The 11680-nt window shown below is 41.8% G+C and overlaps 1 protein-coding gene across 2 annotated transcripts; it reads right to left on the bottom strand.

Moving 5' to 3' along the window:
- Positions 1-4118: 4118 nt before the first annotated feature.
- Positions 4119-10230, bottom strand: LOC101783450 (mediator of RNA polymerase II transcription subunit 15a). 2 transcript variants are annotated; one of them, XM_022828215.1, is made up of 11 exons: positions 10114-10230; positions 8771-8879; positions 7675-8518; positions 7506-7558; positions 7141-7218; positions 6741-7033; positions 5639-6461; positions 5277-5561; positions 4937-5128; positions 4759-4850; positions 4119-4672 (listed from the first exon to the last, which is right to left on the bottom strand). In XM_022828215.1, the coding sequence occupies exons 1-11, from the start codon at positions 10197-10199 to the stop codon at positions 4477-4479; spliced, it is 3051 nt and encodes a 1016-aa protein (XP_022683950.1). In that variant the 5' UTR covers positions 10200-10230; the 3' UTR covers positions 4119-4476. The 2 variants fall into 2 exon arrangements, with proteins under 2 accessions (XP_022683950.1, XP_022683951.1); XM_022828216.1 differs by having other exon boundaries at positions 4226-4672; positions 7696-8518.
- Between the last annotated feature and the right edge of the window lie 1450 nt (positions 10231-11680).

The following is an 11680-nucleotide window of genomic DNA, read 5'->3' as shown; positions in this document are numbered from 1 at the left end:
CAAACCAAGGAGCCTGAAGTGTCTCATGAGGAACGCAGGTAGGCAATGACTCATGAGGAACGCTGGGCCGAAATCCAAGTAGAATGCAAGGAGTGGTTCAGGAAAATAGCCGAAGAAAGAAAAGCAAAGGTGATGGAGCCACCACTAGTAGATCGAAGACAATTAATTTTTTTTTATAAAGATGTCAGAAGCACCAAAGAAGACGATACCACATCTATCGAACTACAACCGGGTGTTAGTCAAGGCTGATGAGAGGTAAAAAAGGAAAGGAAAGTTGTCTTGAAGGGATACTGTCCCCCACCTCAGCCATCTACCAGAAAAAGATGCTCAAAAGATAGCAGCAATGCCTTTGGATCAATAAGAACAAGTAGTGAAATTCATTCAAGAAATAGGAATGTCCCTTTCTAAATGTCTAGGGCAAAGTGAGGTGCCAGCTGCACAACCAGTTGAACCGAAATGGACCTTTGACCTAGGCAAGTCTCTGGTAAGGCCTGAGTTGGTACGGAAGCTATCAACAAAGATGTACAAATTTCATGAATGGTACATGAAGCGGTCCGCCATTGACAGGGAAATGTTTAGCCTTAAGGTAAAATCGATAGATTTTTTCGATGAAGGCGAGAAAGTCCTGTGGATGGAATTCAAGGATATATATGAAGTGTACCATCATGATGCCCTTGACGTCTCTCTTATTAGCGCTTGGACTCTGTAAGTGTCCGTTTATCTATATGTAAATTTTGGCTCATATCATTATTTTTTATACGTGCGTCTCCCTACTAACTATCTTCCATTTTATGTAGGATGCTAATTCAAACGTGCCAATGAGAAGCATACTTCCATGTTGGTTTCATGGATCCATCCCTAGTTAACCAACACCAGATACGGGATTTTCTAGAGTAAACGTTGATGGAAGTATACAATTTTCTGGACAAACAAGATTACAAGGAATACATACTACTTCCATACAACTTCATGTAAGTATGTGTATACCGTCTATTTTCATTTTCTTTTTCCTTACCTGATTAATGTTAGTTAGCTCTAATATGACATTTAGGTACGCAATTTTCACTGGATCCTCCTAATAATTGAGCCTGATAGAAGCCACATCACTATCTTCGATTCGTTGAGGAAACCATCGAAGGAGTACCAAGACATTCAAGACATGCTAGACTTGTAATAATTCTGGACCTTTACCTCTATGCAAAAGTTTGTTTCCTAAATTTTCACCTTACTATATCATTCATTATTTTAATCTGCAAAGCATGGAGACAATTCATCCGGAAACACAAAAGTCCATTCAAAGAAAAACTTACATGGAACACAAACTTCCCAATACGTATGAAGTTTGCACATTTTGTACATTCTATAGCACGAATATTTCATAACTTGTTTTTTCCCCACTGAAGTGCTTAAGACAAGAACCCGTGAATAATCTATATGGCTACTACGTCTGTGAGCACATGCACAGTTTTGTGGGACCCAAGGGACTAAAGATGACACCACATAACTTTAAAGTATGTAAAATAAAACTATTAAAAGTTAATTATTTTCTAGCTCCTTATATTTAATTGTTCATATAACATTCACATATTTCTAAATTACAGATGCATAATATTCAACAAAAACTCTTGGAGAAGGAAAGAATAGGGGCAATATGTGAAGGTCTCATGGGATTCCTGGTGGATGAGGTGGTAAATCCACAAGAAGAATTTTATTACGATGGACGAAAATTAGACGCACCGAGCAACACCACGATGGAAAGATCCAAGGAATGACTGGGGCAAATTTTTATATATATATACTAATTGTATAAATACTATACCAAGATTTGTATAGTATGCTAAGCATTGTATATATACTAAGAATTGTATGTATAGTAATTGTATAAATACTAGTTTGATTTCATTATAAAAAAAGTCTTAACTACTAAAGGGTAACTAAAGGGTACATGATGCATGAAATTACAAGTGCCATGCAAGCTGTAAATTTTATGCATGTACTTTAGTCCCGGTTGAAAAAAACAACCGGGACTAAAGGGGCGTGTTCCGCACCTGACGTGGCAGACCAACCGGGACTAAAGGGTGTCTTTAGTCCCGATTGAGCGATCCGGGACTAAAGACCCCCCCTTTCGTCTCGATTGCTTTATCTCGGATGGATTTTTGGAAGATTTGGCCCCCTACCAACTGGAACTAAAGGCGAGTTTTCTACCGGTGTAAATCAATTTCTAAATCTTTTGTTCCGGCTCTCCTTTCGATTCTCTCTCTTATTTCGTTATTTTTTTTCTAAATCTTTCTTTCTCCTTCTGGCTGGCCGAGCCCACCTTTTGCCAATTTTCCCACCTGTTTCGTTTCTTACCATTTTGTTTCCTTCAGACTTTTTAGCATGCACAATAGCTCAAAGAAGCTAGAGCAACTCCAAGAGTATCCTAAAAAATTCTTCCCCAAAACTATGTATTGGGGGTTCTCCCAAAAAAATTTTTCCCCAAAAACATATCAGTTCACAGCAGATCGCTAATAAATAGCCTCCAATATTTCAAACACAGGTCACGTTATCGTATTGGGCCCATCGGAAGGGACTGGCGGGCGGGCGGGAATCAGGATTGGGGGAGGAACGCCAACGCTAAAATATACGTGGTGGCAGGCTGTTTTTTAGCGTCGCTAAAAAATTGGGGAAGGTTTAGGTGGATTGTTGGAGTTCATTTTTTCTCTCTTTTTTCCTTAAAAAAGTATTGGGGGTAAGATTAGCAGCCTCTTGGAGTTGCTCTAACCAAACCCTTCACGTCACTAGCACGCATCTATCCCTTTGTGGGCCGCATGCAAGGCCGAGCCAGCCCAGCCCAACAACTACATATACCGTTCTTTTTCTTCAACCTGGCGACCTCTTGCTTCGTCGCGTGGCAGCCATAGACTCCTGCTGTGCTGTACGTCTGTGCATCTTCCAAGAGCACTACTATATAGCGAAACGTAAACAACCCCCTCTCCTCATTTTAATCCCAGCGTCATCCATCCGTTCTCTCTCCTTAGTACACAAAATCGTAGGTTCAGCACAAAATAAATTGGCCAGCCACTTCTTCCATTGCGCCCGTCCCCTCCCTTCTATCCTCCATAAAACGTACTGATGACCAAAATTGGCACTTCCAGGAAAAACCGGCTAGGCTGATGTCCTAAAGGAGGCAAGCCGGTTTTGAACCTAATCCGAGTAATATCGAAGATTCATGCAGGATTTGATTTCTAAACGATCTTTGATGATGCAATACCTCCCCAACCTCTAAATACGAAGGGTTATAGCTGATTGAGGTTCTCTAGTCGATCAAAATACTAGTCCCTTTACTTTATTTTCAAACCATAGTTGCTATTCTTGTTGAGTCACTACGCCATTCGAATACATTGTAGGTGGCATGCTGAATTCAACTCTAGGTGCGCCAACCCCGACAGGATCCATCTCTGGTTTTTACAGTGAGTATGAGAAAACCGACCTAGTCGATTTCCAAAACTCGGCTAGCCATTTTGCACAGGGGTGCTCCTTGAGTTGATTCATTGCGATCCGTGCATTCTAGTGTTTTGGTGTGAGTATTTGAAACCAAGTTTGAATCCCATTGAAAATTGATCAAAATTTTATGAGGATTTTAAACCAAGTTCAAATATAATTCCACTCAAAGTTTTTAGTGGATGAGAGTTCATGACAAGTTTAGGGACTGTTATATGCCCTTTTGAGAGTACCGGGAGAAGTATGGGAGCTCGAGACAAGTTGAAAGACTAGGATGAGAACTCGGAATAAGTTTAAGGAAGATCAGGGGCATTTTGAGAGTACCGGGACCGGAAGAACTCGCGATAAGTTTAAAGACGCTTGTGAAATTTACTCTTTAGAAAAAAATAGTACTCCCTACATAAGTAAATATAAATGTTTTAACACTGACAAGGTCTAGATAATGGAACATTGATAGCCGTTTCTATCAAAACATGATATTTAAAATTAAGAAGATAGCATATCGTAAAACATATTGAAAATTAGGAGTATTTAATTTAATATCATAAGACATACTTTTCGTTATATAATAAATCTACTGCAATCAATGCTCCCTCCATTTTTATTATCATATATTTAAAAAATGGGGGAGTATCTTTCATCAGTCTACTTGATTATTTATTAATATACACCAACGGTCAAAATTATAAATATCTTACCAATACAAATAACTGGATTCACAAACCAATATACATACATCCATCTATAGAAGCATGGATTCACAAAAGTACATAAAAAAGTACTTCTCTTGCACCTGTTCCGATATTCAAATCTTAAACTGACCAGCATGTTATATCTTCCTCCGGTAATTCTACCGTGCAAGACGTCCGACGCAGTGAATCCCTCCGGACGGACGCGTGGCGCAGCACGTCAACATGGTCCTTCTTCGACCGCACGGTATTTTCTCACGGTCTTATCTATTAATGGTGGAACGCTGACGAAGCGTCGGCACCGTCAGCACCAAGTCCACTCACCATACCTGGAGCTGAACATCCCCCCGCCGTGCCGCTGTGCAAAATCCACGATGGACCTCCGCACGGAAGCATCCCACGCCCTTGCCATGTCCACCACCGACATGGGCTCTTGGAGTCCGTAGAGGGTGCGCCGGAAGGCCACGTCCGCCGCACCAGAAATTTCACTGAACCTCTTCCTGCAGCTCAACAAGACAACAACGGATAGAAAATATGTTAACGATACGTTACTATTAGTTTGTAGGAATGAGCTGCCTGAACTCACCTCATTTGCTCATCGCCCTGGTCACAGACAAGCACAGGAGAGCTTCTCGGATAATCTACGGGGACCAAGACCTTCACTGGCATGACAATAGACTGCAAGGATGAAGTCCGTCAATACCAAAAAACTTTACGCAATGTGTCGTGAATACTGAATAGGCAGTAGTCTGTAGACTGAGTACCATTCCAGATGTTGCAAAGAGCGATGCAAGGTCTGGCGTTAGTGATATGGCGGTGTAGAAGAGCTCGATCAGTGTCCCACCATTGCCAGAAGCCATCCCATCGGTTCCATTGTCTTGGGCGATGCTGATAAAGGTATCTAATAGCATGTTGTTCACAGAGTTTATCTCGTCTAACAGAGTATCCTTAGCATTCTGCGATGGAATGGTTGAGAAAAGTGAGACAGCTCTGTTTTTGATAGAAATATGTTCTAATTGTTAAAAGAATCGATAGCTCCTGATCAGCAGCTTCAGAAAAAAATAGATAATGTGTTTAAACAAAAGGAAAGAAAACTCATGCTACCTGTACTTTCTGCCTCTTAGCACCACGTTCTCCACTGTATTCAGCCTCCGAGACAGTCCAATCAAATGTCATGCAACTTCCATCCATGCTGCCCAGTGGTGCTGATTCAGAACATAATGATGTACTTTCGAAAACACGCTTCATTTTTTTCACTGTGTTAGATCCACCCTGCTGCGAATACTGAAATGCATCTATTTCCCTAGGTGGTACCCAATCATTCATGTTGAGGACTGAGTAGACAGAATTAGCTGCACTGCAAAGCATTGATGGTGATGAAATTCGCACCTGAAGACAAGTCAAAAGAATAAGTAAGAGAATTTGAAAATCAATTGTCCACAATATGATCAATCAGTCATGCTTACTGCATCAAGCAGGCGATCAATGGGCTTCTTAGCCACCAGTATTTCATTTCTAGGATGCAAGTTATCCTCTGCTTGGTGATCTGCTGTCTCTGCCTCAATTGGTGAAGCTTGCATGATTGGTTTTGTGGTAGTGACCTGTTTAGAAACATTTACTGTTTTTATTGCTGTTCCTCCTACAGCTGCCTGTGCACCAGAAGGGTCTGAGTTGTCTTGTAGTAGCAAGGCATATAAACTCTCAATGTCCTCAGATGATGTAGAGTGCATTGAAGGACAGGGCAAAGCAAATGGAGCACACCCTGAATTGGTAACGGATGAAGTAGCTTCTATAACACCAGACTTGGCAAAGGGTGATGGCAATGCTGAATTTGCTGATGCACATGGTGTAGCAGCTTGTATAGTAGCAGACTCGGCAATAGCTGATGGGAAAGTTGAGTTGACCGAAGCATATGATGAGGAAACTTTTACAACACCTGACGTGGTAACTGGTGATGGCAATGTGAACTTCACAGAAACAGAAGATGAGGCTTCAGCTTTTGCAGCACCTGGTGTAGCATCGGGTGATGGGGTTGTGGACTTCAGAGAAGCAGAAGGTGAAGAAACATTAAGAACGCCTGACTTGCTAATAGGTGATGGTGTTAGTGTGCAACACTCCTGACGCTTATCGATTGGCAAAGACTGCAATGATCCTCGTGATTTCTCTGGGAAACATGATCTTGCTACTCCGAACAAGTGGTTGTGATTCATTTCTTGAGCTGCTGATGTTGTACTGATAATGTTCTCCCTCAACTGGGAATGTACGAGCTGCTCTTGCTGCTTTTGATGACTACAATGTGGAAAAGCATAAAGGTATTACATTAATTTGTCTTATAAAAATAATGAATAAGCCAGCAGAATCATTCACGAAATTGCTAATCTAAAATATTTTTGAAAAAGAAATGTTAAACGTTTAATGAAAATGAGAAGGTACTGTATAAATCTGCCCAACACATCATTTTTACTTTATTCATTCTGATTCAGGGTCATGGTCACACATCATGAGGAACACAATGTTTCACAACAGTTTGTTTAAACTATTAAAAGGCAGGTAGAATTTTATACCAACCTTGGACTGCCACCAGATGGAGCCTGGTCACCACTAAGATTGATGATTTGTGGCTGCCCATGAAAAATCTGAGGCCTATCCCTTGCATCCATCATTCGATTTTTACTTTTCCTGTAGTAACCTACCAAATCCTTTATGGACTTCAGAAACATGGAAAACTGCCCCCTGTAGTTGTCAGGGATGTTGCATTTTTCTAGCAGTAAGAAATTCAGAACCAGTGTCGTTCTCTTCTTCAAATTTACTCTAAATATGTATTGTCCAGCTTTGTCTTTGGGTAATGACTCAAACTGCTTCTGTACAGAGATGGATCAAAGGAATGTGAGAGATGGAGGTGCATTAAAAACATCAATAGATGGAGATCCATAAGTGACAAATTTTTAATAGGAAAACGATATAAGACCTCTGTAAGTTTTGGAACATGAAGCACTTGATTCAGTTCCATGAGCTCTGAAAGGTGAGCATCTTTTAGTGGCTTTATCTGAAATCCATGTAAATAGTTTAGTGCAACATGATTATATCAGGATTATTCACATTCAACACAGTATAGTAATGCTTATATATAAAAGACATGGCAATTGTAAGTACAGATTTGATCTGTGAGCAATAACACCACAATAATCATAAATTCCTGGGGCAGAATTATATATACTTTATAAAAATAAATGGGCATGGCTGACAGGTTAAAGGGTTTATGAAATATACACACTTCAGAGCAAATCCTTGTCTCAGCCTGAATATACGATATGTCAAAAAGAGTATCCTCACCTGCTGAAACATATCCTCTCTCCAATCAACTTCTCCAGCTCTTCCCATAGTTGCTGAAAATGATAAATAAGATGTTCACATCTGTGATGAGTTAACCAATAAATAGAAAGAATTGATCCAGCATCATGTTATGCACAATTTATTGCTCTATTAAAGCAGGTGCCAGAACCTAAAGTTTGAGGGATCGTACAGAACGAACTGTTTTGCTGACTGACGGTGATCAGCGGCTGAAGTAGGGACACAGGCTGAGGTTCCATTTTGATATGTTCATTGAGTGCCTCTTGTTCATGCATCTTCAACATTGACCGGAATCCAACTGTTATGCCAGGATGATTGTTTTGTGCTCCAGGATGACTATTGTTCGTATTAGTGACATTGGCCTGTTGCTCCACCAGTATTTGATATTTTAGCCTGTCCTGCTGTTGGTTGAACCCCAAACCTTGCTGATTCGCCATCATCTGCTCCTGGACATTGGCTTGATCAAGAGGCTGTCGTTGTTGATGTGCAGTGCTTATAGGGTTGCCTCCTGAAAAGTTTGTGGGCTGCATTTGCAAGGCAAGTTGCTTCAAATTTTGAGATGCTACTGATTGTACCATCTGCTGACTGAGTTGGACACCTGATGCGAATGGACTTACCGACGCATGACACGAGTTACGAATCTGGTCCGGCTTTCCTGTAACCTCTAGCTGTTCTTGCTTGACATTAACGTGCATATTTGGTGCAAAAGGATAAGACACGTTCTGGTTTGGCACTAAGCCCGAACCTGGAGGTGTCATAGGCAGGCTTTGCAGCTGAGAAGATTGCCTTCCGTGAGTAGACATCATCGATGTCACTTGGGGCATTGCAGTGATTGAAGAATTACCTCCATGGATTGCATGGACTGCATTAATCTGCCGCATATCACTACCTGCTTGTATCTGTTGTTGATGTCCTGAAATACGCTGTAATAGTTTTTGTTTTTGCTTTTGCTTCAGACTGACCAACCTGACAGATATTCTCCTAAGATAATCTCCCTGGAAAAAGGACGAAACTACATTACACTCCCAGCATATATGATACTGGAACAGATGAAATGGGAACGAGAAGATGGAAACGTATTACTGCCATTGTTTTTCTGTCAGATATTACCTTAAGCTTGCATTCATTGGTTAATTATAAGAACTGATATACAAATGAATGCATAGCTAGAAACAGAGAAGATATGAGTCTGAAATGCACATGATGGGATGCAAATGATAATCTGCCAGAGGGGACAAATTGATTACCTTACTGTTAGCCTCATGGAATACCTTGTTTTCGAATGAGGCAGCAACCCTGTTGAGGTCCTGGGTAGAATCGAGCTGTCCATGGTAAACTTGGGCCAATTTCCTCGCTCTGATTGAATTGAACACATACAATTGGGAGAAATATCAGTCTAAAAAAAATTGGGAGAAATATATATGGGACGTGAGATGATCAAATCATTAGAGTATTACTAAAGTATGCTGAACTTAAAATATCTGATGAGCAATAAATTGGTTAATAGTCATAAAGAGATTGATGACCAAAATGATCAACACATTACAAAAAAATTGGGACATAACATTGGAAGATCTGATTTTAGAAAGAACAACAGGAATTTCCAAACCAAAATACCTGAACAACACATCACTACACCACTATATAAGTATATATACCTGATAAAGTAATTAACAGTCTGAATGAAACCGGAAGGACTGAGGCCTCATCCAAAAGTGCCAACTTTCTATGTATTAACATGCACACGTCATTGTGTGTCTAATGTGCAGGAAAAAAGAAGGGAAAAAACAACGAAGCTGTATCTTATTCACGCTATTCAACTCAGAAAACGATGTTGCAAGAGCCAACCCAATCGTCAGCTGCCTACTCTTCTACAGCTCTTTGCTATATCTTCTATACACATGCAGCCATTAAAATCAATAAGAGATCGACAACCTTGAAGATAGATAGTAAACTGGAGATATCTCTTAGATATGGCATCTGTAGTCTTAAAGCTAGAGCTATCTCTAACCGTTGCCTGTTGGAGGCGGGATGATACGCATGAAACCAAGCCACATATTGTTCACTGCATCTATACACGTGATGCATGAACACATATAAAAAGAAATTTGTCTTTTTTTTTGGAGTATATATAGAAGGAAACTTAACATGTACGCAATCCTCTTAGCCCCTAGCTACATAGTCACGTACAGTACTAAAAAACCAATCTAGCTAGGTCCTATAAGTGAAACCATTGCATCGATTCTAGAAAAAGGAAAAATCCGGAGCAGCAAATCGAACCGACGCGATCATTAGTAGCGCAAGATGCAGTAATTAAGAAACAGCGTGGATCGATAGAGTGTATCCCCAATCTGAAGATGGCGTGTCCCCCAGCAGCTTGAGAAGGGGAGCAAGTGAGCAACTATCCGCGCGCCATCAAACCCTCCGGCTCCCGCGTGCGGACACACAGAAGACGACGCGGCGGCGGCGGACCAAACCCTAGCTCCATCGAGCAGACGAGCCAACCAAAACCCCACAAAAACAAAAATCTAAGGGCGGAAACGGCGAGAGGAGGGGAGCCACGAGCGAGCGAGGAGAGCGGAGCACGTACATCGTGTCGATCACGCGGGGCCGCAGGAGCGAGTCGAGGTCCTGGCGCCACGGACGCATGCCCCCGGCGGCGGCGCCGTCCTGCATCGCAGCGAGGAGGCGAAGCAGACGAGGGAGTGGAGACTGGAAAGGGAAGGCTTCGTTTGGAAGCCAAGGTGGGGAACGCGCGGCTATTTATAGCGCCGTGCCACGACGGCGGTTGGACTGCACACCGGTGGATGGCCCACAGAACCGGGTCGCGCGGGTTTCGGCTCCACGCACCACGGACGCCGTTTTGCCATCACACTTCACACACCCCGGATCTAGTAAATTCTGCGCATGTCCGAATACAGAGCTTGCCTCAGGAATTTTCTACGAGCAAGGTATTGTTGGTAGTAATCTAACATAATTTTTTTAAAAAAAGAATAATTGTATTTAGTAATGGAGGAAGTACATTGAGTGAAATCAGAATGCGGAATTAACAGTCGCATCTTGTGGATGTACACGGAATCCAATTTGGCATATGCCGATGCTAATCTACCTTGCGTGTACATAATTTCTGTTTTTTTTTTTGAGTTACACGTCACGAAACCTAAAGCTGCATTTGTTCTGGCTCATGCGTACCGAGGAGATATAAATGCAGGCGACAGGTAGGAGATTTGCCATGTATTGCGAATAAGTCACAGCCACCCACACACGAGCCAACTGGAGCAATAATGATATGCAACAGAAAGGAGGAGAAAACGTCTCAGAATTCTCTAATCGGACTTTTTTTTTCCTCTGGGTGTTTTGTGTTTCTACATTAAAGGTAGCACCATACCTTACAAGTGTTCGGAAATTACAAGATTGCCCTAAAGCTAGTAGAAAACCGCAGTATTTCAGTCTTCAGTCTTCCCCGCTTGCCAGTCTTCAGTCTTCGGAAATTACAAGATTGCCATAATGATATTGCATTCCTTTTGCACCTCTTTTGGCGAAGCAGCTTCAGTCTTCCCCGGTTGCCAGTTCACTGCCACTCAGACAGCCGAGTATTTCAGATATTTTTACAACAGCTTTAGCGAAGAAACTACCAGTTGGTACCCGTACCAGAGAACAGAGTCGCTTTTTGAACTCCCCTTCTGTTATGATTCGACATCCAACACCTTTGACAATGATCTCACGGACGCCTTGATCAAGCTAGGGATCTTACCGGTGAACTTTTTCTCGGGGAAGGATACCCCAACTTATGAGTTTTACAACCCATCAGTTGCAGCACAGCAATTCGGTCTTGGTCAGCTACCGATTCAAGTTTACTTCACCGGCCATGCAAAATTCCGGGACGAGCTCACCAAGGTCCTGACTATAATCGGCTATGTAGTCTGGTGCCGGATTCCAATACCATCGACGACCTGACCAATTGGATAGTGGCTCCCTTTGCTGTCCAACAATTTAAGTTATGGTGGGCAGAATGAAAGCAGCATCTCTTTTGTGCATCCCCTGCGACATACTGCAATGATCTAGATCCCGACAACATCGACCCAAACGCAGCGGTACATGCTCCTTTCTCAGCCGATTTCAATATCACTTTCTTTTATTTTACAAGTTTTTCCGCT

This window comes from Setaria italica, chromosome VII (assembly GCF_000263155.2).
Source record: "Setaria italica strain Yugu1 chromosome VII, Setaria_italica_v2.0, whole genome shotgun sequence".
NCBI lineage: Eukaryota > Viridiplantae > Streptophyta > Magnoliopsida > Poales > Poaceae > Setaria > Setaria italica.
This window is presented reverse-complemented; position numbering and strand designations above follow the sequence as displayed.

Bases quoted from the DNA above. Each gene is read 5' to 3' on its own strand.
- LOC101783450 (XM_022828215.1), bottom strand. From the start codon at position 10,199: ATGCAGGACGGCGCCGCCGCCGGGGGCATGCGTCCGTGGCGCCAGGAC. The intron at 8,880-10,113 runs GTACGTGCTCCG...CAATTCAATCAG, and splicing joins CCCCGCGTGATCGACACGAT to AGCGAGGAAATTGGCCCAAG. The intron at 5,562-5,638 runs GTAAGCATGACT...ACTTGTCTTCAG, and splicing joins TTGATCGCCTGCTTGATGCA to GTGCGAATTTCATCACCATC.